This window comes from Diabrotica virgifera, chromosome 6 (genome assembly GCF_917563875.1).
Source record: "Diabrotica virgifera virgifera chromosome 6, PGI_DIABVI_V3a".
NCBI lineage: Eukaryota > Metazoa > Arthropoda > Insecta > Coleoptera > Chrysomelidae > Diabrotica > Diabrotica virgifera.
In genome coordinates this window covers 245,023,178-245,049,811 of record NC_065448.1, presented here as the reverse complement: position 1 = coordinate 245,049,811, position 26,634 = coordinate 245,023,178, and the positions used below count along the sequence as shown (strand labels likewise).

General features: G+C 34.1%; 1 protein-coding gene across 4 annotated transcripts in view; it reads left to right on the top strand.

The window, feature by feature from the left end:
- Nucleotides 1-26,634, top strand: part of LOC114336469 (proto-oncogene tyrosine-protein kinase ROS) — a 228,425-nt gene that overhangs the window by 169,918 nt on the left and 31,873 nt on the right. For all 4 annotated transcript variants that reach the window (XM_050655041.1, XM_050655043.1, XM_050655042.1 and 1 more), the window contains exons 11-18: nt 450-949; nt 5,462-5,648; nt 6,473-6,793; nt 9,598-9,770; nt 11,016-11,411; nt 14,860-15,726; nt 22,346-22,748; nt 23,404-23,753. In XM_050655041.1, coding sequence (XP_050510998.1) covers nt 450-949; nt 5,462-5,648; nt 6,473-6,793; nt 9,598-9,770; nt 11,016-11,411; nt 14,860-15,726; nt 22,346-22,748; nt 23,404-23,753 — 3,197 coding nt within the window. The remainder of the gene's footprint in view (nt 1-449; nt 950-5,461; nt 5,649-6,472; nt 6,794-9,597; nt 9,771-11,015; nt 11,412-14,859; nt 15,727-22,345; nt 22,749-23,403; nt 23,754-26,634) is intronic.

The following is a 26,634-nucleotide window of genomic DNA, read 5'->3' as shown; positions in this document are numbered from 1 at the left end:
ACCGAGAACTACAATACTCAATTCTACATCAAAACTATTGACAAAAATTATATCCCAAAAAATAGACAAGAAAGTCGATGTATCGGAAGAACAACATTGTTTCCGCCCAACAGGTCTACAATAGACGCTATATTACTTCTACTCGTATACAATACTTTGCTACGCAGATGATGCAATCTTAATAACCGAAAACGAAGATGGCTTACAACGCCTACTACAAAAATTTAAAATAACCGCAGAAAAGTATAACCTGACACGATCAACAGAGAAAACCCAATCGATGGTAATATCCAAGAACCCAATTGGATGTAAATTAGTAGTGGACGACCATATAACCATGCACAATGACTCTACCGTTTAGGGCATTTTTTGTTTCATTAAAAGTGTTGTTATTAATTTTATTATGAATTATTTATTTTGTATAATTTACTTTTAACATGCGATTTTAGGCAAAGGTGCTTGGCAAAATTGGTCATACGAAATTTCAATAAAAGAAGCCAACACAGACCATACGGTTATCCACAGAAATATAAACAACACATTCTTCACCATTACAAATCTTAAAGAAAATACGGAATATATTCTTCAAGTAGCAGCTTACACCAACTCTGGACAAGGACCATGGTCATCAGATTTTCGAGGAATCACACTCAATTCCTCAAAAACTCCCATTCTCTTATGGTCAGCTTCGGAGGGTCTTCTACGGACAAATGCGGCTGGAGAAAGCTTAGAAATCCTTATTGACAAAAGTACAATGAAAGATTACCACTATACAGACATTGCTCCATATAGGGATCAAATTTTCATGGTGACGAATACGTCTTATGTTTATTGGTACAATACTACTTCGAAGAAACAAGGACGTTTGGTTGATTTGGATTCAGTAGGTAGCATTGCTGTAGATTCGATTGGAATGAAACTCTACTGGTCCAATCCCAAACAACAATTAGTAAGTAATATTATATTTATTATTATTATTCCGGTTATTTATAGCGTTCTTCGCCTCCCGGTTCCAAGTTTCCATCATCGCCGGTCGTTCCATTCGCCAGGGTGAAGATTCCTTTTCGAAATGGCCTTCTGAATGCCGCCTGTCAGGATTGTTTCGGCCTTCCTCTCGTCCTTCTCTCCCTTGGCAGCATTTTAGAATTTGTTTTTGCAGCCTGTCGTCGTTTATTCTTTCTACATGAATATACCAGACCAGTTGTCTCCTTTGAATTTCGTCTATGACGATTAAGTTCACTCCCATTATATTTCTGATTTGGTCATTTTGTATTCTTTCAAGCCGTGATTTTCTAGCCGATCTACTCCAGAAATTCCAATGCAGGTAATCGTCGTTCCAGGGATTTAGTAAGTTGCCCTGTTTCGCATCCATAGAGCACTAGTCCATTCTTTAACGGTAAAATATTGCAAAACCTCTAAATTTTAAAGAACGCTTGAATTGACATGAAATTTGGCATACACATAGCTAACATCTCAAAGAAAAAAAGTGATATTGTGCCGATATGTGCTTTTGCCCTGGGGTGGTTTTCACCCCCTCTTGGGGGCGAAAAAATATTCGTCCAAAGAAAGTCAGGAAATGGATAAACTGGCTAATTTTAAGTAACTTTTGTTCTATAGAGTTTTTTCACTAAGTCAATACTTTTCGAGTTATTTGGCAGTGAATATGTTCATTTTTTCAACAAAATAACCACGCTTTTAGACGGTTTTTCGCAAATAACTCAAATAGTAAGTATTTTGTCGAAAAAACATTCTCTGCAAAAATATAACCTGTAAAAAATTTTAAAAAATGGTGTATATATTACGTCTCTACACCTAGTAGAAGCAGAGTTATAGCTAATGAAAAATAGGTTCATATTCGTCAAATTCCAAATGGAATACTTTAACGTGAAATAACCAAAAATGAAGCACATTTCGGGGAAAACTCATTACAACTTATATAAAGTGTTTAAAAAAAGCTTCATTTTTGTTTTTTAAAAAAAAATTTCTAGCATCAAAATTAAACAAGTTACGCTCAAAATAAAGTTAGTCCCTTTTGGTTTTGGTAAAAAAATCGAGAAAATCACCCCCTAATTAGTATCTTAAATGAACTTAATCGTTACGACTTCACAAGTGTCTTGACTCATGTATATATTGTTTATATGATCTGTAAGTTTCATCGGTTCAAAGTTCTTATTATTGAAAGGGCTGTAGTTAAAAGGGGTTGAACGAGTCACTGATCACGAATGTATGCAAATTTGAAACACCAAATCTTAATCAATTTTTGTCTAACAGAAAAACAAAGAAATACATGATATTCAGAAAAGCAAATCTGACTTTTTTTGTTTTTCGAGATTTTTGGTATCTCTAACAATGTTTAAGTTATTTTGAAAAAAAGCATATTTTTCAAAATTTAAATTTTTAAAAATTTTGCTTTGAAACCAATTTTTTTCAAAAATAAGCACTTTGAATCGATGAAACTTACAGATCATATAAACACAACATAAGTAAAATAATTTGAGGAGCGGTAACGATTAATTTAATTTAAGTTGATAATTAGGGGGTGGTCTTTCCGATTTTTTTTTTGCAAAAACAAAAGGGACCAACTTTATTTTGAGCGTAACTTGCTTAAATTTAATGCTAGAAACTTTTTGTAAAAACAGAAATAAAGCTTTTTTTAAACGCTTTAAAAAAGTTATAATAGATTTTCCCCAAAAAGTGCTTAATTTTTCGGATATTTCACGTCGAAATATTCTATTTGAAATTTGGTGAATATGAATCTATTTTTCATTGGCTATAACTCTGGTTCTACGAGATCCAGAGACCTAACGCGTACACCATTTTTTTTACTTTTTTATAGGCTATATTTTTGCTAAAAACGTTTTTTTCGACAAAATACTTACTTTTTGAGTTATTTGCGAAAAACTGTCTAAAAATGTGGTTATTTTGTTAAAAAAGTAACATATTCACTTGCAAATAACTCGAAAAGTGTTGCCTTGGCGAAAAAGCTCTATAGAACAAAAGTTACTTAAAATTAGTCAGTTTACCCATTTTCGGACTTATTTTGGACATATATTTTTTCACCCCCAAAAGGGGGTGAAAGTCACCCCCAGGGCAAAAGCACACATCGGCACAATATCACTTTTTTTCTCTGACATGTAAGCTATACGTATGCCAAATTTCATGTCAATCCAAGCGGTTCTTTAAAATTTAGAGCAAAAACCGTGAAAGAATGGACTACACTATACTTTTAAATATGGAGTTAAAGATGAGATGTTTTCTTTGATTAGATAGTTCTTTTGACCATAGCATCGGGTTTAGGCATCCAATCACCCTTTTTCCTTTCACGAAGTGAGTGATATTATATACTATTGTGTTTCAATTTATCAATCAAAGATAGAATAAAAATTTTATTTTTTTTATATAACGCGGGCACATAAATTTGATACACCCTGTATATTGATTTGTAAATATTTATTAGAAGTTAGCTTTCACGTAGTAGGTTTCTCCTTGATGAGTTTTTCCCTGAAGATTTAAAGACATTTGTAAATAAAAGTGAAGTGAAAGTTATTTAGGATTATTATTTTAAACCGATTGTTTATTACGGGAAAGGTAGAAGCCATAGGTAATTAGTTCTTAGAAAATTAAGGTAAAGAAAGTTTGGAATTTTAATCTCTTTTTGTGTAACCCCGAGTAAATTTTGTAGAATTTCCCGAAAGTAATTATTATGATGGTAGGAATATTTTTGAAAGTATGAGTGGGTTTTTCGAATAAAAAAAAGAGTGGGGAAGAAGAAATGTCTCTGATTGGTTTGGCAATTTGGAATGGGAAGGAGAGAAGGTTGAATTTTCAGATAGTTTTGGAAAGAGGGATTATTGTGTTACCGGCATTCGAGAAGAGCAGTCAAAAGTTTTCGTGAGTAGTTCAGAAGCAAGTACTAGTGGTTGTTTTGATAGTGAGAGTAGCTGAAAAGTGGAACGAGAGACAAATCAAATCGAGAAGAAATACCTCTTTGATTCTGTAAAGTCCAAGAGAGTAAGTTACAAGAATTATCGTTATTAAAATTATTTGTGACACCAAGTAAAAGAGATACTTGGGTCTCAGGAGATTATTGTTGAGAGAAAGAGAGGAGAGAGTTTTGGAGTTTATTGAACGAGTACTGGCAAAAAGAGGCCTGGCTTGTGTTTTGCAGAAATAGTTGCTGGTATCCTGCTGGATTGTTTGCTGAGAACGGAGAGGGCTTTGATTGGTAGCCTAACATAATCAACAAGGAGGAGCTGTTTGGGTCAAGAGGAGACATCATTGTGTGTGAATCAAAAAGGTCAGTCAATAACCTATGTGATAGATTTTCTTTATAATCAGAAGTTAAATTTTTTTACGTAGAAGCATATGCATTTAAGATTCCAACATTTCAAAAATTTAATAGGAAGTATAAGTAATTTTGCGAATACCAAATTTGTTTGTTTAGCTTGTTTTATTAATGGTATCAAGAACAAAGCGATAAATATTTTTTTGAATTAGATTAATTTATATGATAAAGGTTTCATTTGGACATTTACGCCCACAGAATTTAATTGATAAATTTACAGAGCATTGCTTTTGATAATAAAGGTTTTTGTATGTATTTATTTATGGTATTTCTATTTATTTCCTTTTCCTATTTTTATCCCGATAAGGATCAACTAAGAGATACTGAAGCCACGAGAAAGGATAAGTACAATCTAAGATAATTTAATTTTTTTTTTTTATGACAAAAAGGCACCCTGAGAATTTTTATTAATTTTTATGTATGATTTGCGACAATTAAATAATTAATCAAATAAATAATAATTAATATCAAAGTAATATAAAGCAGATCATAACAATACATATTAAATAAAAATGAATAACCATTTTCAATTTCATTGCAACACGAAACTACAGCCGCATCATTATTCCAGTTCAATCAGAGTGCAGCAAGCACCTCTACCGGTTTCGAAACTTATTAGTCTCTCATCAGGAGGCACATATGCTGCTCTCTTTGACCCAACTAGGACAAACCCCGGCGTGCAGTCAAGGATTGCAACGAACGAAATGGCAGGGATGCCCTAGCGGCAACTGCTAGCAAAAAAACAAAGTTTTCAATCTAATAGCACATAAAACAACATCCAAAAATGTTATTCTACATCCTACCAGACTGAAAACAATGGGAACCTTCTCTGGTAACACCTCCGAGGCTTCTACAATTTGCAAGCCATAACGGATGCTGAGACTAAGGAAGATGAGAGGATTTTACAATTCATAATTCACGTCCTATCTACTCAGCGCGGTAAAGTTCCAACGAGAATGGTTCCCTTCGTACTCCAATCGGAGTAAACATGTAAATCAAAAATTTTCATTTTTGATTTACATGTTTACTGTGAAGTAAATATGACAGTGTCATCAGCACATTTTATATTATTAAGCATTTCAAAGACATATTATTGATAAACTCATTTTTTTTCAGATTTTACGTGGAAATTTAAACGGAACAGAACAAGAACCACTGTTAACAGTTTTAGCTAAAGAGCTTAATATTGATTCAGATAAAGCCTATCTCTATTGGTCCACTGGAATAAAAGTTGAATGTGCTCATCTTAACGGTGTAGAGAGGTTCGAATACCATGACGTACAGTATTTTTCAGGAAAACAAGGTAGATAATAAAATAGCATTGTTATTTACAAAAGAAATAAATATTTAAAGTGTTCTTTATTCTAGAGATACATGGAGGGTCAATCGTAAAAAAATGTTCCCTATACCGCTGAGAAAAACTGTAACGTGCAAAGAGAAATATGGCAACACTGCCTTACACATCTACCCTCACTCTCTCTTGCCCAATCAGTTTCGGATCGCTGCGTTGCACAGTGTCGGCCTAGCAACCTTCGAAGATGGAGGTCCCGGTCACTGTTACTGTCAATGTGAAATTCATGCTGTGATACACACATTTTTAAATTCAAAATGGATTTAACCTATTGACATTCATTGTCAGTTAATCGAAGTGTATGGGTAAAAGTGCATTATCTGTTCAACATGTTCGCTAATGGTCAGTCAAGGTCGAACAGAAATACACAATGATTTTGAAGGCCTTCCACTCCGATCTTCACTGAATTCTCCACACCATTTGCGAACATGTTGAACCGATATGCACGTTTACCCATAAACTTTCATTATCTGATGAATGTCAATAGGTGAAATCTATTTTGCATTTAAACAACGTATCACAGCATGAACTTCACATTGGCGGTAACAGCGATCAGTACTTCCATATTCGAAGGCTGCTATGCCGACACCGAGTAATGCAGCGAGGCGAAACTGGTTTAATAAGAGGGAGGGTTGGTGTGTAAGGCAGTGTTACCAGATTTCTCAGAAGCATTTGGAACCATTTTTTACGGATGACTCTCGTAATTCTCTTAAAACAAAATATCCAGATTGAAAATTTCAATATTTTTGTCACATAATTTAATTCGTTAATTTCAGTTATGGGCCTAACATTAGATTTTGAGCAGAAATATGTTTATTGGATAGTTAGAGGATCAGAAGGATCAAACTTGTACAAAGCTAGAATGCAAGGCCACTGGGATAACGAAGTTCCCTCTGTCGAGATTATATCAAGTTTGCGGAAGCCTAACATCCAAGGTTCTTTATGTTATTTCCATAAACGGCTGTTGTGGTTGCAAGACGATAGAAATGCAGCCATAAGTGATCTATCGGGGAAAAATATTGCGTCTATCAATGGAAAATCTCTACAAGGGTTGAATATGGTTTATGTTGTCGATTCCTCCCTATACATGTTACCAGGTAGGTACAAATATAAATATAAAAAATACACATAATATGCTTACATTTAAAATTCACGTAACATTGTAAAGATTCAAACTTCTTCTTAGCCTTCTATCGTCCATGTTTGGACATAGGCCTCTTCCAATTCCTTCCATCTATCTTTATCATCAACATCATACTTCCAATTTGTTTCGGTTATTATTTTTATTTCATCATTTTGATGGAGTAGATAGATAAAAGATGTTAAAGCAACTATCTATGTTAGGGATACCCAATAAGTTAGTTAAATTTATACGAATGATTTTGGAGAGTTCCAAAGGGATGTTGAGAACAGATGGAGATCTGACAGAGACATTTGATATTGAAAATGGAGTTAAGCAAGGTGATGCCTTATCAACACTTTTTAATCTGACTTTGGAAGCTGTTGTTAGAAAATTGGATATGAACTGCTGTATTAATAAAAAATCTATGCAAATATGTGCACATGCGAATGATGTTGCCATAATAAGCCAAAGCAAAAGGGTATTAAGCGAAAAGACTATAGAGCTAAAACGGAAGCTGCTACGTTTGGTCTATATATAAATGAAAGTAAATTTACAAAATATTTGAAGTGCACAAAGTCGAATATGCCGAGGTAGACAACCATACCTACGAATATGCCTCACTTTTCCCGACCTAGACTCAGTAATAAATGATAACAATAACACCAGTCAATAAATACAAGCACGGATTCTTAGCGGTAATAAGTTTTTTATGCATACAAAGACTTAATGAAAAGTAAGTTACTGAATCATGAGTCTAAGCTTAGAATCTACAAAACAGTAATTAGACCAGTGGTCACATTATATGGATGTGAAACGTGGACTCTCTCAACTACTGATGAAAATCAACTGAGAATATTTGAACGCAAAATAGTAAGGAAGATATTTGGACCAACCGATTGTAGCGATTGTTCGTGGAGAATTAAAATGAACTACGGGCTGGATGAACTAATGCAGAGCGCAGATATTGTCAGATTTGTAAAGTCACAAAGACTAAACTAGCTTGGTCACTTAAAAAGAATGCCAGATAATCGAGCTGTAAAAGTAATCCAAAAATGGATGCTCAAAGAAACAGAATAAGAGGAATAAAAGATCGATAGACGACGTATAGGGAGATCTTAAAACCATGAACATCAGGCAGTGGCGAAGGAAAGTATCCGACAGGGAAGAATGGTAGAACATTATTAAGCAGGCCAAGACTCACAAAGCCACAAAGCCATTAGTTGTAGCGTCATTAGAAGAAGAATAATTGTTTTTATTTTATCTACCTTTACCTATCTACATTTACCTTTGTAAGGTCTCCAATGTTATATTGTGGTGTTCCAATGTTGGTCTCTTTGTCTAGCAGTGTAGACTACAAAGCTCCATTTGAGTTTGGCAATTCTTGTGGTGACATCCTTGGTTTCTATTTTTATCCTCATTCTAACTAAATGTCAGTTATTTCGTCGATACATTTGTTCCTGCACGCCCATCTCTATAGCATATATTTCTCATTGGAAGATAGTAGACAACAAATATACAATATCATTATAAATTTCTTGTCAGATACACGCTCAGATACAAGTTCAGATTTGCATCCTTTTTTATCATAAATGTTATATCGCTTTATCTGAGATCCATTATTGTTTTTATTGTATTATTATTGTATTGTATTATTTATTGTATTAATATATTGATTTTGTTTAATATTGTATTAGGGATAGGATTGTATATTCTTTATTGCAACTGGCTGAATGACTAATGTCTATGCCATTAAATAAAAAAAAGATAGTAGGGTGATCACTTAGGTTTTCACTAAGGCTTAGACTTGTTTTCCCTCTGTCTCCCCAGCAACTATCCAAATCCTTCATCGGTTTTTGAATGTTCTGTATACCAGCATTGATCTGCCATTATGAGATTCGTTTTATTCGACTCCCATTCGCCTTTTCCTAAAAAGAAGACGGCAAACGGCTTTTCGAAATTTCCAATTCCGGGTGGTTTTTAATTATCTCTCCAGGTTTATTTCTGGTATAATTTTTCACTGTATCCTGGCATCTTATCCGCCTTCTGTAATAGTGGGAGATCACCCAGAGTACCCCAACCGTCTCCATGGAGGTGATTGAGGTACTCTGGGTGATTTTTAATTATCTCTCCAGATTTGATTCCGGTATCCTTTTGCCTTGTTTCCTGGCATCTTAACCGCCTTCTGTAAGGGTCCAAGGGGCCAAGCATGACTTTCATGAAGATGGTTGGGGTAACCGACATCACTTCTGTTATTATTAAGCAAGCTTGTCGTTAAAACTTATTCAGCTTCTCGTTGGTGGTGTTTTTTTAGAATGTAGACCACCATATCATTGCGCCATATATCATCATATATCTGGCTATAGTCATACAGAGCCATTACATCTGCTTGGGTTTCAAACTCCATGTTTCCAGACATATCATTCGAGATGTCCAAAGGGTCATTAATACAAGGGGTCATTAACATTTGGTAAGACATGTCTTACCAAATGGGCGTTCCATGTAAGCCGCTTATCTAGCATTACTTCTAGATATTTGACCACATTCTCCTTTTTTACATTTTCTTCATATAGAGCGTGCATCCAGATATTATGTAGGTTCTGTCTCCTTGTGAAACTGACTAGTATTGTTTTATTAGGATTGACAGAGAGTTTTTCCCTGTCGCACCACCTAGTAAGGATATTTAATGTTCTGTGGAGTGTGCTGGAAAAAGTTTTTAATTTATTAACGAAATAATTAAATTATTTCTTGCTTATACATAATATGTTTATTCTTTTGTAGATCCATGGTTACAAGTAAACGTCATACCCAAAATGGTAGAAAAACGCTCAGTGAAAGTTGTGGGATCTTGCGAATCATTTAATATAACATGGGATCCTGTATCGAATGTCAATTATGGGACTGTTTTTTATGAGATTCAAATAGTTAACCCATTGAAAAATAATGATTTAACTGTAAGTAAATGTTTCTTTTAAAACATCTATATTTAATAATATACTGAAACTGTTTGTTGTCTGTTAAAATATGTTTTTTATGTGTTGTTGCAAGTGAAGTTGATATAATTGGTCGTGGTGGTGTAGACAACAGCCAAAACATGGTTGTGGCCTACAACACCATGGCCAAGACAATAAACCTTATTTGAAAGATATTGGAATCTATCTGCATCAAGGCATGTGGAGAGAATAAGATACAAAAATGCAAAGATTGCGCTAGGCAGGTAACCTTATTAGAATGGATAATAACAGAATACCTAGTAGAACGCTTATTGGAACTATGGGGGGACGTCAGTCAATAGAAAGACCGAAGAAGAGGTAGATAGACTAAGTGAGAACCAATACTAAAGAGATATTCAAGGTAGATAACTGAAGGAGAGTCAGGGAAAGAGATATTTAGAGGTGGATTCTAAAAGGCTAGAAACAAAGAAAGTCGTAAAGGGTCAAATCTGAAGAATACGGCGGATATGACAGGAGTTCGTCACCCAATTTGGCTAAGGCTACAGCTGAGGTTCGAACAAGTGCGTTGTCATGGTGAAAGAGTACGTTTTCTTTCCCCAATTGAGGCAGCATAATAAAGCCTCGTGACCGTTTTTCCCTTTTCCAGAAAGTTGATATGATGGCCATCACCTTTCTAGCCAATATAATAGTCTTCTCCTTCTACGGAGCACGTTCGCGGGATGACGTCCACTGCATCGACTGTTTCTTGGTCTCTGGTGTGTAAGGTCTTGAACATGGTCACAGTATAAAGAGGGACAGTAAAACCTCTTCCATGTCGGCACTTTGATCTCAAGAAGTAATACCGGCAGTACGCAATTGGTAATTCACCAGTGGTGGATGCGGGTTTTCCCTGTTAAAATCCGTACGTTTCTATGCGACTAGCAATGCGAGAGTGGGGCAAAAGCGACTGCCAACATTGCGCGGTCGCCATGCGCGACTAAAGATTTTACTTCAAATTTTTTTTTCGGAGAGTGGTTCTACTGTCCCTCTTTATACTGTGACATGGTCTCGCAGATTTGATTCACGTTATCCTCCGTGGTAACCGTCTTAGAGGCTACCACGGCTCTTGGAGCCGTGCGACTACGTTGAAAATCGTTAAACCAATTTTTGACGGTCGCCATCCGCATATCAAAAAATTTATTATTTGGATTACTGTAAAAAATGTACATAGTTTATATTTTCTAAAATATATTTTGATATTTTTAGGTAGTAACAACAACCATTCCAACAACCAAATACTGGCTCGAAGTTACACCCTTTACACCCATCAACGTAACTATAAGGGCCTTCACCTACTGGGCTTCGTCACCGTTGCTTCATACCGAAGTCATTTCACCATCATCCACGCCATCTGCTCCTTTAAACTTAAGAACTTTTGTGGAATACGATGCTCATTCTTCCTCTGAAAATCACTTTGCAACAATCGTTGTGAGGTGGGATCCTCCAGTCAACCCTAATGGAATTCTACAAGGATACAAACTGAGATGCTGGTTTATGGACAGCGAGGTTGAGTTGGATTTATGCGACAATGTGATCAATAGAGACAATGAGACTGAGTACAGGTTGGAGATGATAGAGAATTCAAAAGAGTATCACTTTGAGGTAAGTACCTACGTAGGTCATATCTATATGAATATGTTAGTATTAATAAGGTTTTTGAACTCCTAAGTGGAGCATAGAGCTTCAGTAAAACGCGCCAGCGAATACTGGACTATATTTTGCATTAAGATCTCCACCTCATTCCAACACTTTCCTCGACCTCTTATCTCCTCCATGATTGATCTTCTCCAATTTTGCTGGACGACCTCTTTTTCTTTTTCTTTACCTTCCAGTCTAGTCTTTGCAATACTAGAGCTATTTTTTCAAAGTGTGTGATCAATACAACCCCACTTTTTGACTTTATTTCATTTTCTCCCCTCTTTTTTTCAGGCAGGTGTAGCAGATTTTGGTTTCTGATAGTGATAGACCAGAAAATAAGAACAATGCCTAGGCATTTTTTAACAAATACCTGCAGTTTGTAATGGTTTTTGTTACTTTTCAAGTTTCATATCCGTAGAGTAGAACAGACATGCCATTTGACTGGAATAATCGTATATTTGTCTTTATAGTACACTGACCAGACCTCTAAGCAGAGTTTAGCATGCTGAATGATTGTTGAGCTTTTCGTATCCTAGTTCAAATATCGTCTTCTGTACCTCCGCTTTCTGTTATGACACTTCCAAGACACATACGTAAAATTTTCCACATTTTCAATCTGCATGTTGTTAGTAGTAAATGGTATGTTGTCTCTTGCATTTATTATCATGAATTTGGTTTTATTAATAATGTAATAATGATTTTCAAGCTTATTTTATTGGCTTCAGTGGAACGTGTTTCCAACTGGTCAGCTACGCCTTAGAATTTTTGTCCTTAGAGGCAGATATCTTCGACGTATTCTAGATTACTTAGGCGGGTGGTTAACATCCATTATATACCCCTTGGAGGTCTAGTTTGGAAAGTACATAGTCTACAGCTATGTCAAATAGAAACGGAGAAAGCACGCATCCCTGTCTGACTCCAGTAAGTATGTTAAAGTCGTAATGTTGATCCCATGGTGTGTCAGGCTGCATTTCGCCTCAGTGTGCAGTGACGTAGAATGGACATTATTTTTGCGGAATGTTTTGTAGCTCTAAAATTTTCTATATAGCAACATGAGAAAAGCTGTCAAAGGCACGCTCGAAATCGACAAAAACCATGAAAAAGGGTGTGTTTCATTCAACCGATTGTTTCATTATTACTCTCACGGTATTGATGTGGTCTATGTAGGAGGATTTTGGTCTAAAACCTGCTTTAGCAGCTCGAAGTTCAACTTTGTCTGTTAATCTTTCCAATATAATGGTCATGAACATTTTAATTATGGCGGTAAGCAAGGTTATTCTATTCCTCTCTAAAATATATACTACCACATATAATTTATATTTAATTACTTTGTATAATTTATTTTATTACACGTATCGTTAACCGCGCACTTAACATCGAAATTATTACTGAGTCCGTGTCATCACAATGTGTGTCTTATGTACCAATATGCCACTGCTGGAAAACGGTAGAACATTCAAGACAGTTCCTGTTATATTCCTTTGTTACCATGCATTTTCGTAACAATATTCTTTATACGTGTATATATTTAAGTGATAAATTTTTGTTGGTTTTCTGTCAAACAGCATTTTTAAACAAAAAAAGAGAATATAAATCGATATTTTATCAACAATGTACAATGTTGTTCTGAAGCTATTTCCTTGTGGCATTTTTATAATCAACTATTTTCAACGGGAAATAAGCCACAATTTTGCCAAAAAAATGATTTTATTAACGTTTCGACGCCCAAGTCGGGTGTCGTCAAAATACAAAATTTTCGACGCTCAAGTCGGGTGTCGTTGTCAAAATACAAAATATTATTTTGTATTTTGACGACACCCGACTTGGGCGTCGAAACGTTAATAAAATCATTTTTTTTTTTTTTTTTTTGGTAAAAATGCACAATGTTACTATCTACCTATCTATCAGCCTTGTGATATTCAATATTGGGCATAGGCATCCCCTTCGCACCTCCATCTTTCTCTATCCTGAGCCATGTGCATCCATTTTGAGCCGGCTTGGTGTTTTAGGTCATCTACCCATCTCATCTGTGATCTTTCTCTCTTTCGTTTGTATGTCCATGGTCTCCACTCTGTAATAATTTTATTCCATCTTTCGTCTTTTTGTCTAATAATATGACCGGCGAACTTCCATTTTAGTTTAGCTGTTTGACGAGTAGCATCCTTAACTTTTGTGATATTTCTTACCCAGGACTTCCTTTTTCTATTTGACAGTCTTATGTTGATTATTTGTCTTTCCATTGCTCTTTGTGTTTTCGCAATTCTGTCTATATTCGCTCTTATGAACGTCCATGTTTGACATCTATATGTAAGGACCGGAAGAGTCGTAGAGTTTCGTTTTTAGATATTGAGGGTATTTGTTTTTATTCTTTAATATGAAGCTGAGCTTGCCAAACGAGGCCCACGCTAACTTCGTTCGTCTCTTTATTTCTGCTGTTTGGTTGTCTCTATTCAATTTTATTATTTGTCTCAAGTATATGTATTCATTCACTTCTTCTATTTGGTTTTGTTTAACAACGATTCTTAACTCATCTTCTTGATTTATTATCACTTTTGTTTTGCTGTAATTCATATTTAATCCAACTTTACTGGCTTTTTAGTCTAGTCGTCTAGTTGTTGTATCATAATTTGTAGTTGTTCCTTGTCTGTAGCGATAATGACGATATCGTCAGCATATCTTAGGTGATTTAAGTATTGGCCGTTAATGATGATTCTTCCCATTGTAATCTCTTGAAAATGTCTTCTAGTGCTTGGTTGAAGAGTTTCGGAGAAATCATATCTCCCTGTCTAACGCCCCTTTTGATAGGTATGGGGTGTGTATTTTGTTCAAGTTGGATCGTAGTTGTGGCCTTACTGTATACAATATTAGAAATTAGTCCTGTAAAATACGCTGTGAGCTCGTACGTAGAGGGGATATTTACAAATTCGCGAGCGCCAGTAGTGGCAAGTCTGTAAACGTTTACCGGAAATTTGACATAAATATCAAAGTGATTAATTTAAAATTAAAATTAAAAACATTAATTAAAAAAAATATTAGTTGGTCAAAGCTGTGGTATATATTTTTACCTTAAATATACTTACGTTTTAAATACTGAATTTAAGTTTTTTTAATGTTCCGTAATATGTAATTATAAATTAATCTTAGCGCCATCTACACGATAATTGTGAAAGTATCCGAAGTAAGAATTCATATTTTATCAATAAAACGTCAAAATGATTAGCAAAATCTTAAAAAAATCGATTACAATTTAATTACTTTTTTGCGTTGTAAATGTTAAGCGATAACAATTAAATAATAAATTTAAAAATTACCGGTGAAAGTTGAATTAGTAATCCGCTAGGAGCGCCAACAGCGAAGCTCTGCTATTGTTTAGTGATTGTTTCACTAACCAAATGCTTTTTTTAAATTTCAGGTTCAGGCGTTTACCAAAATTGGCCTAGGGGTAAAATCGCCAGTGACCTCAGTGAACACAGCACATGAACACCCGATACCAACTCTTCTTGTAGCCGCAGAAAATTCAATATACATAGATGACATAGATCTTAACAGAACTATCGCTTTAGTAGACAGTGTTACTGAACCGAAACAAATATCATACCTTGCCAAAGAAAAAAAGATCTTCTGGATCGACAAGAAAGGAGAAATGTTTGAGCAAAACATGTTGAGGAACGTTCAAAGTAAAATTCATGACGTAAGGTCTGACACTGATGGATTGACTTTAGATTGGATAGGAAGGGTCTTGTATTATATTCAAAAAGTGGATGGCCATAATAAATCAGCGATTTTCAAAGTTGATCTCAACCGAGATTTCTTGGAGAGTGTGAAGGTTCTAGAAAGCGAAGAAGGTTTTATAACAAGGCTAGAAGTTTCGCCTTTTACCAAAGCAATGTACTGGATTGAAGTAACAAAAGACTCAAAATACAAATTAATGCAAAGTGATATCTTCGGAAGTAATGTAAAAAACTTTTTTATTGATCATAAAAGTGCACCTAACAAACCTTGCAATTGTCCCTATAAACCAGAAATAGGCCCTTTCTTCACTCTTGATCATTCTGATATCAACGCTCGACCAAAGGTCATATTTTTGGATATCTATACCCAAAACCTCATGTGGTCGGACAAAGATGCTGAATCATGTGGACTTCTAGCAGATTCGAACTACATTAGAGATGGTTTCCCGCTTACCAATCTAGAAGCTGATTTTGTCACACTCTATTGGACCCAAAAAGGAGTACTGCATGCCTTAAATAGGAAGGAATATAAATTATTTACAAAAGAGGTAATTTTTTTAATTCTATATTTTAAGTATTACCTACTAATTTGTTTGCTAAAATATCGTTTTTGTCATATAGTCGAGGAAATGAAGCTGAAAAAATGGCAAAACCTCGCAATTGCTTCGTCCAGCATCGATTTGTATAAATATTAGGGGTTAGACTCATTTCACCCTCTAGTTCATTTTCTATATTGAGCCGTTGTACGCTTTTGGTTTTTTAGGTTTGAAAACTACCCCTAAAAAAACTACTTGTAAAAAATTATAAAATAATATTTTAAACTTTAATATTGTCAAAATTTGGTTCTTATTAGTTATACACCCTATTCCACAAATATACGCCTGTTTTGGATTACTTCGACAACGAATATTTTACTGTGCAAAATAAGAAGAACGAAAGTAAATTGCAAATTACATTTTTGCTTATTGGAATAATTATTAGCGCCATTTACTTTCGTACTTCTTATGTTGCACAGTAAAATATTCGTTGTCGAAGTAATCCAAAACAGGCGTATGTTCGTGGAATGGCCCATACATAATTATTGTTTTATGCTTTAAGATATACTATCATAATATTTCAACCCTTAAAACCACCCTTGTTGGAGCTATATATAAAAAATTACTTATCCTAAAAGAATCATTTCAGATTGCATCGATTTACATAAAAATTTGGAATTAGGATCATTTCACCCTGTACTTCATATTCGATAACATGCTCAAGGGCGTCGATTATTTTTAGGGGTTTAAATTACCCCTTATTGTCAAAAATTATATAAAAATATTGTAAACTTTAATATGGGTAAAATTTGGTTTTGATTGGCTAAAAATAATGATTGTTTTATGCTTTTTAGGATATAATATTTCAACCCTTAAAAACCACCCTTAAGAACATTATAATTTTTATAAGTAGATAATTTAATAGATCTACACAGGAAAAAAAGTAGAATTAAAGAATTACAAAAACATTTATTTACACAAAAATACAAATTTACAAATATGTAGAAGTACATATACAAGTAGCTTTTAAGTCATCTTCCAGTATACGAACCAGTTCTGTGGTATTATACATGCATTGAAAATGTTCCATAAGCGGACTATTCAAATATTTCGAAAAAAAAATTCGTTTTATAAACATAGCTACTTCATTTTTGGCGATAAAAGTTTTTCAAAAATGATTTTGTAGGATTTTTGAAGAGCTATAAGACTGTGTAAATTAAATTTCGTTATATCCCTTAGTTTTTAATTGGAGTGGGTTTAAAGGGCTCGAATAAGGGGGTGTTTGCTCGTAAATAGAGGTTTTAAACAGCTATATCTCGCTAATTATTCACTTTAATGAAAATCTATGCAAAATATAATTTGAATTATTAAAAAAGCTACAATTTAGTTGTCCATCATTTTTTTTTCATATCTCCAGTATTTTCGGAAATATTTTGGAGTAAAAGGTGGAAAATACGAAATTGCAAAAAATCAATTTTCCTTTCAACTCCAATTTTCTGAAATTAGGCCTTTTAAATAGGTCAAACTTTTTGGGTGTATTAACAATATAAATATACAAGGAATTACAGAAAGGTGAAGACCAATTTTTAATTAGGAGGGTAGTTAGGGGGTTATTTTCACTGATTTTTTCGTAGAGAAAAGCAGGTACCAACTTTTTTTGATCATAAGTCGCTCTATTTTCATGCTAGAATTTTTTTATTATTATTCTTTGAAAGGATTAATTGTTTGCTTGAAAAAAGATTATTTAAGTATTCCTCGAAAAATGCAAAGTTTTCCCGTTATTTAGTTTTGAATATTTCAAATTATGCATTTGACGAGAAAAGCTAACCTTTAACATGCTGTATCTCGGTTTGTATTGGTCTTAAAGATATTATAGAAAAAGAATTTAGTTTATGTTACTAAAAGATACAATTTTGTTATTTGCAGTTTTTTTATTAAATGCGTACTTTTCGAGGTATTATCAAAAAACCCTCTAAAAAAGTCGATTTTTTCGACGAAAAACTGTTACTTTTAAGGGCGAATAACTCGAAAAATATTAGTTTTACGAAGAAAATGTAAAATACATTTTTTTCTTAAAATCGCTTTTTACATTGATTTACATGGTTAAAATGTAAAAAAAAAGTTCCCACCCCCGAGATGGGGTGGCAACCACCCCCAAGGTTTTAGCGTACAGCGGCATGATATAGAAAATGATCCTTGGACTATTCCCTACCTTGTGTGAAAATTTCAAGTAAATCCATGCTGGACGAAAAAATTGCTTGTCAAAAGGCTTCATTTCCTCGACTAATATAATAATTCAAAAACTCGTTTTTTAAAGTTTAAAATTCGTATTTTGCAAATATTTTCATAAAATAAAAAAAAATATATTGGTTATCAATCTGTTGTTATCACGTATAAATAATCAGTACTCCAAACTGATAACGAATATATACAATAAAGCAACTATGACCGTACGACTACACAAAGATACCAAATCTATAAAAATCAAAAGAGGAATGAGACAGGGAGACACGTTAACGGCGGTTCTGGAACATGCTTTCAAACAATTGTGGGACGCCAAAGGATTTAATGTCGACGGCGAAAGGCTCTTTCACCTATGATTCGTGGATGACATAGTTCTGATAACAGATAACTTAAAATAGATTAGAACTATGTAAGAAAGTTGGTTTGAGCATAGATTTTGGAAAGACGTAACACATGACAAACCTGGTAGTCCAGAGAAATAAGATTTTTCTCGTGACACATCCCCCTCCAGGCCGAAACCAAATTTTTTGAGTAGTATGGACATCTATATTAATAACCTTTATGTTTCCTGCAGCCGATTTTGATGATATACATATTAGTTATATTAAAAAACGGTAAATTTTCGCTTTTTTCGTCTATAACCAAAAAGTTAAGCATTTTAAACAAATTTGAGAGTAAGAACCTCATAATTCGTCTAAAAAATTTCAATATGACGTTCGCTGAATATCTTTATTGATTGCTTAGAAAATTGCAAAATAAATCATGAATTTTGAGTTTTTATAAATATTCATAACTTATGTAAAAATTAACTTAGAACCTTCTTATTACACGAATTGCTGAGACTTCTGGTGCTTAAATTATATTTTAAATTTCAAAGCAATTGATCAAATAGTTTAAAAGTTATTTAATTTGTTTATCCCAAATTCATTTTTATTGCAACACTACAAGTCAGAAAATTATGAGGTTACAGTAAGACTTCTGACAGTTTATGGAAGAAGAACATTTATACTATTAATTTAATTTTAAAAAATGACAAAAAGTAATTTTAAACAGTGTAAAATTATTTTGCAAGAACACGTCGATCGTTTGCTTACTTATAAACAATTAGAATAACTTTTTAACCGTTACCCGTAGAAAAATTATTTTTTCATATTTGGAAAGACTGAATTTTTATACACATTTAGAAAGAAAAACAATTGTCCCAGGACACTTAGGAACGAAGTTAGCCCCCCCTTTTTTTTAATTCACATGTTTTTTCAAAATAATTTTGCAGTATTTAGAATTATTTTTTGACATTTTTTTAAATTAAATTAATAGTATAAATCTTCTTCTTTCATAAACTATCCAAAGTATTACTGTCACTTCATCATTTTCTGACTTACAGCGTTGCAAAAAAAATTAATTTGGGAAAAACAAATTAAATACCTTTTAAACTATTTGACCAATTGCTTTGAAATTTAGGGTACGATTTAAGCACCAGAAGTGTCAGCATTCCGTGTAATAAGAACGTTCTAAGTTAATTTTTACATAAGTTATGAATATTTGTAAAAACTCAAAATTTTTGATTTATTTTTCAATTTTCTAAGCAACCAATAAGGATAGACATAATCAGCGAACGCCATATTGAAGTTTTTTATACGGTTTATGAGTTTCTCACTCTCAAATTTGTTTAAAATACTTAACTATTTGGTTATAGACGAAAAAATAGAAAATTTACCGTTTTTTGATCTTCATTTGTTTATAACTATGTATATCATTAAAATCGGCTGCAGGAAACATATAAGTTATTAATATAGATGTCCATACTACTCAAAAAAATTTGGTTTCGGCGGAGGGGGTTGTGTCACGAACAGGATATTTTTTTCCTTATTTCTCTGAACTATGGTACCAAGCAAAAATCCAAAAGTTGACTGCAACGAAATAGCATTGGTTCATAAATATAAATACTTAATAATTCATTAAATCCAAATTGCCAAGGACAACCAAACCGCTGAAATGCAAAGAATAATCACCTTAGCATGGGCAGCATATGGAGCTCTATTAGGCATCTTCAAGAGTAACATGCAAAATTATCTGAAAAAGAAGATGTTCGACCAATGTGTGCATCCAGTCATAACATACGGCGCCGGAAACACTAACGTTAACCCAGGCTACCGCAACCAAACTTATAGAGAGTGCCCCAAAGAAGAATGGAACGGTCACTACTTGGACTATGCAGCCAGAATGAGCGAGGGGAATTGGACCCAAAAAAATTATAGTGTGGAGACCAAGAGCAGGCAGAAGACGTAGAGGTAGACCACCTACACGATGGACAGATAATGTCTAAAGGGTCGCTGGGAATTGGGTGCAGGAAGTTCAAAGTCGACAGAACTTGAAGACCTTAAGGGAGGTCTATGTTGAACTTTGTACACAGAAGGCTAAATGATTAAGCTTACACTAGCAATGAAATTACAACTTAGCTTCCACAGATTTTTAAGTGAATACTTATCGCTAAATATGACGTTTTTCTTTCTTTTTTCTTTTTTATTTTTCATAGTTGGAGGTAGATATCCATAGAATTTAGTGCAATTACCAAATACCAGCTAACCAGCAAATACAGGGAAGAGGAGGAAGGAGTATAGGAAAAAGGAGTATGTCATGGTTGAAAAATTTAAGGGACTGGTTTAAATGCAGTTCTATAGAACTCTTCAGAGCAGCAGTAGATAGAGTAAAGATAGTGATGATGATATCCAATATCCAATTGGGAGACGGTAATTAAAAAAGAAGAGAAGCTAACGCTTGCGTTGAATTCATCAAAATTTGGATTATTGTTTCAGATTAGCAAATCTTAGTGGGTTGCAAGCATTTTATGATGTTTACTTGCCACGGGGTGCAGATAAGCCAGTGATCAGTTTGTAAATGAGGTTATCAGTGCAAAAGTGGTGTAACCCACAACCCACAATTTTACCAAAACGCTTTTATTACATTAAAGTTATCCCTTATTTAAGTATTTTCAGATGCAGAGTGTACTAAGCAGCCAATGCTTGAGCCAATCTGAAAGTACTTAAGTAAGGGATAACTTTAATGTAATAAATAGACAAGACGAAAACGGCGGGTTCGTTGGAAAAAATATTCCCATGAGTTTTTTGCATAATCACATTCGTGAGACACCCCAGAATAAGGTTCAAGAAGTCGCCCACGCGAAAAGTGGTCCAATTTTTTTTAACAATTTTTTTTAATCAAATTGCTAAAATCAATATTTTCGGCCCGGAGAAATTTTTTTTTAGATTTTTCGGACCATTCCGGACAGAAAAGGTCTCTTATAATTTTTTTCTAAAGTTGATCGTGTTCGAATTATAAGCAATTTAAAATTTGAAAAACGCGAAAATGTCCATTTTTAAGACTTAATAACTCGGTTAGAAATGATTATTATGAAAGTCAGAAAGTGACTAAATCAAATTTAAAGCCCCCCTTCATGATCCTGAAGAAATTTGTGTCATTAATTTATTACTAAGCTGTTATTTTTAATTATTAATAATTAGTGGTAAGATCGTATTGACGCGGCATTAAATGTGAGTGCGAGTGAGATTCGCCATTGGACTGCCTGAATTGCATGTTTTTCGCACTCATCATTGACGGCCGCCTAATACGTGCATGGCGCTCATTATTTTTACTTAAAAATAACAGCTTAGTAATTAAATAATGACAAAAAGTTCTTTAGTATCTCGTAGGGGGCTTTAAACTTTGATTTAGTCACTTTTTGACTTTCATAAACTTTTAACCGAGTTATTAAGCCTTGAAAATCGCAGTTTTTCGTTTTTTTCAATTTTAAAATGCTTTTACCTCGAAAACGATTAACTTTAGAGAAAAATTATAAGAAGCCTTTTTATCCAGAATCGTCCAAAAAACCTAAAAAAATTGTTGTGGCCAAAAATATTGATTTTTGCAATTTCATTAAAAAAATTGTTAAAAAAAATTTGGACCACTTTTCGCGTGGGCGACTTCTTGAATCTTATTCTGGAATGTCTCACGAATGTGATTATGCAAATAAATCACATGGGAATATTTTCTCCAAGAACCCGCAGTTTTCTTCTTGTCTAAAAAGCGTTTTGAAAAAATTGTGGGTTGTGCCGAGTTTGGTGGGTTGTACACCACTTTTGCACTGATAGCCTCAAATATCTCCAGTTCTATTTTTAAATCCTGGTTTTATTGTGGCGATAAGATTGTATTTAGTGCATTTATGCTAAGCAGTGATGAGCTAACGTGTACCCAAATTTTTAAATTTCAAATTCGATCCATTTAAGAGATTAGAAGCTATCATCTGTCATCGGTCATCGTTAAACCCTCTATAACTGTAACATGTTTCTGGGAAAAAAATTTCTTCTTTAAATAAAATTTATTTTTTCAGATCGACGTTTCGGATATCATCATTTACGGAAAGCACATTCAACCTTATCCACCAGAAAGATGCCTCAGTCCGAAACAACACAACAACTACACACTCTCCTTAAATTCGAAGTCATTTAATTCATTGGTACTAACAATGCCAAAACCGTCTGTTCATGAAGACTGTTTCAACATATCCATGGCTAGCATAAAGTATATGATCTACTACAGCAAATATGTGGATGGATTCGATTGTTTCGAAACAAGGAATTGTTCTGAGCTGGTGACTTTTAACGAAACCCAAATTATTAACGAACTTAAACCATATACGAGGTATTTGATAAGAGTTTCCGTTAGCAATTACTACAGTGACGTGCGCAGCATTATTATTGGACCACCGAGCGTATTCCAAACTTCCCCAGGAGGTGAGCTATATTTTATTGTATGTTTAATTTTATTTCTGCTTGTAGCCTTCAGATTTTATCCCATAGGTACTTACTTATTTTCTGTGTCCGGAATACCGACCACTTCAAATTCTGTACTTACAATGGTTGGCCCTTAGACAAGGAAAGTTCATTGTCTAAGGGTTGGCCACACAGATGGTCTGCCATTTGCTAAAATTAGGTCTTCTTCTGTGCAGGACACTTGCTATGGGGATGTATCTTGATTTTTTTCTTCTTCTCTCTTCCCTGTGGGAGTCAATTTTTTTTTATCCCTCTACTAACGGGTTTTGGACTGAAGCGTTACGTAGAAACGTCTATTCTGGAGAAGAAATTTTACTAAACTTGTAGTCGGAAATCCTTTGTAGTTTCGTAGAATTTTGCCATCATCCGTTAATGGTAAACTGTGTCATAGACGGCAGTTAAGTCTATGATCGCTACTCCTGTTATTTGTTTGCGTTCAAAACCATGTACAATATGTTGGGCGAGATTCAGGATTAGGATGCAGCAGGACTTTCCGGGTCTGAACCCTGCTTGTTCTGGAATAATTACTATAAAGGATCTGTCTCCTTGCTTGATTTCTCCCGACATGAACAATATTGAAAGTTAACTTAAGATTAATTTAAATTTATAATTTTAGTGCCTTCTAAACCAAGAAATGTATCAGCTATGGTCCTCAGTCCGAACTTAGCTGCGATCACCTGGTTACCACCAGAGGAGCTAAACGGATTTATTGTTTACTATGAAATTCATTACCAGACCGAAAGCACCCCACTGGGAGTTCGACATAAGGGAGAACTGAGCGTAAACAGTTCTTATGCACTCAGCTCCTTTCTGCCTACGTTATCACCTAATGAGACGTACACAGTTTGGGTGAGAACATACAGTGAAACCAATGAGACCTCCAGCGATAGTGATAGAGTGCAAATAACAACTTATCCAGAACCGTATGCTTTGACTTTAGAAAATACTACAGCCTATGATATGCAGGTAAATTTTTTAATACTTTTATTTTACACTATATGAAATTAAAATCTTTATTTTATATAAAATACCTACGTAAAATTTGCTTGGTCTTACCCTGGCAACCAAATAACGTTTACAAAACGTTGAAAAGACGTCATAATTATCACCAAACCACGTCAGCTTATCACGTTTTTTCGACGTTGAAAATCACGTGAATTTGTCCCGCCATAATTGACGTCATTTTTATTACCTTTAAAATAGGTACGTGATATCAAAAACGTTTTTATGTCGGTTTTTTTATTTATGTTTCATTTAATGGTTTTAAAAATACACAAAAATGATTCGTATTTGCATTGTTGGTATTGCAATTTTTTCATTTAACTGTTTTAAATTTAGCCCATAGGCTAAAAGTAAAACCGAATGGAATACTCTCTAAATGTATGGAATTATAATACCCTCATTGCAACATATTATAGAATTTTGACTTTTTATATAGGTAGATATATACTTAGTGTGTCAAAACTGAAACAACATATAAACTAATAAATAATTTATTAACAAATTATCCAGCATATCTTAATTTAACGTTACGCTATCCACTAAATCAAAAAGACTCATATAACCTCAAAATTTCAAGAAGATTTCGAGAAGAATTACTGCATTAAACTAACCCACTTAAGCAAAAACGAATAAAAAATCTCTTAATTAACACGTTTCTTCAACTAAATATTTAAATTTTACCACACAAAGCACGTAAACAACAAATGAAAAATTTCTTATGACCGTTTAACGTTATAAACGAAATTGTGTGGAGTCAATAGATTTAAGCTCCTCCCACTTTTGTGAAGTCGGATTTAGGCTGTATGAAATGAAAACGTTTTTAAACTTATTTTAACGTCATTAACCGTACGTATTTAAAATCACCTAAAAAAGACGTCTATATGACGTAATGTTCAAACACGTGTATATACTCAACCAAAAACTGACGTTTCCTCGTCGTTATTGACGTCACTTGGTTGCCTGGGTAATGATTTCATTTATACTGCAGAAATAAGAATGAGAATTGAAAAAGCAAGTGCTAATTTCGTGAAAATGAAAGAGATTTTCTGCAGCAAAGATCTGACATTGGCTCTTAGAATAAGACTAATTAAATATTATGGGCACAGTGTGTTTTACTATGGAGCTGAATCATGGATATTAAACTGAAATGCAATAATTCGACTGAACGCGATTGAAATGTGAATATCTAGAAGAGTAATATTTATTTTAGTAATATTTTGTATTTTGACAACGGCACCCGATTTGGGCGTCGAAACGTTAATAAAATTATTTTTTTCATTTTAATTGTGGCTTATTTCCCATATAAATAATTAATCTAGAAGAGTGTTAAGGATTTCATGGGTAGGTAGAGTCACGAATATAGAAGTGTTAAGGAGAATAAGAGGAGAAAGATATAACATATTGAGACTCATAATTCAAGGAAAAATAGAGGGTAGGAGAAGCATAAAAATGAGACGCGTTTCCTGGTTAAAGTGAAGCGTTTTACATGTCTGCTCAGATGGGATCAGGGATAAGTCTAACTACAAGATTACTGGGGGTCGAAATGGGCTAAAGTAGAAGAAGCAGGCACATAAAGTCTCTTTGCGAACGACAGCTCAGGTTTTGTTGGTGGCGGGTCGTGGAATCCTTAGGGAGTGAGAGGGTTTTAAGAAGACTAACTACCATAACCAAATAAGCAAAGGATACTTACACAGATTGGAGGATTTTTCTATTTAAAAATTGACGCCGTTTGAAATAAATCCTCCGGTTCATTACTTAAATTTTCACTTCAAAAACCCAAAATTAGGGAGTGAAACTTTCTACGAATACTCTTCAATGGTCACGGAACAAACTACAAACTCTTTACTTTGTTTCACAGGGCGATAATATCTTCTTGATGCCGGCAAGGTGGTGGCTTCTCTATGAGCTCCACCAATGGGTCAATGTAACACCAGCCGAGTTTCGTGTGGAACTGATTCTCTTCGGCGGGGTACCTAACCTTCGAGAATTCTTCTGCGTACTTGCCGCGTAATTGCAAGCTAAATTCGCCCTTAATGATGCAACTCTACAAATTTGGGACCAGTCCAATAAGTTTTTTGAAGGGGAAACAGTACAAGCGAAAATTGGACTTTACAGAAAAAGCATAATAGTAGGATAAATGCAATTGAGATGAGACATTTACGTGCTATAGCCGGAAAGACCAAATGGGATAGAATAAGAAATGAGACAATAAGAGGGATAACTAAACAGGAACCAATAATGAATAAAATAATAAAGAGGCAATTAAACTGGTATGGACATCTGATGAGAATGAAACCTAGTAGACTAGCAAGGAAAATTCACGAAACAAGGAATATTACAAAAAAGAAAAAAGGCAGGCCGAAGAAAAAATGGATACAGCAAATAGTAGAAGCAGGAAAAATCAAACAGAAAACGCTAGAAGAAATGAAACTAATAGCACAGGACCGAAAAGAATGGAAGAGATGGGTGAATATGTAGCTAAATTAAACCCAAATCCGACACCTGAAAGGGTATAAGGAAGGGGAGAAAGAAAGAAAGAAGGGGAAACAGGTATTTTCCAAATATTGTGTAATATTTTGTAATACTCAGAAGCAGGGGCGGTTCAGAATTTTTATGGTAAATTACTTCATAAATAAATTGGAAAAATAGATATTTTTCTTGAGATAGGATATAAAATTCATGGTTGGAGTTTTTTCAAACGCTACAAAAGAACCTAAGAGAATGGTTTAATTGCAGCTCCTTCGATGGTCAGAATAGCCATGATGATTGCCATCCTTCGTCACGGAGATGGCACTTAAAGAATAATTATTTAAAAAATATATTTAAACTATTGTACAATTATTAT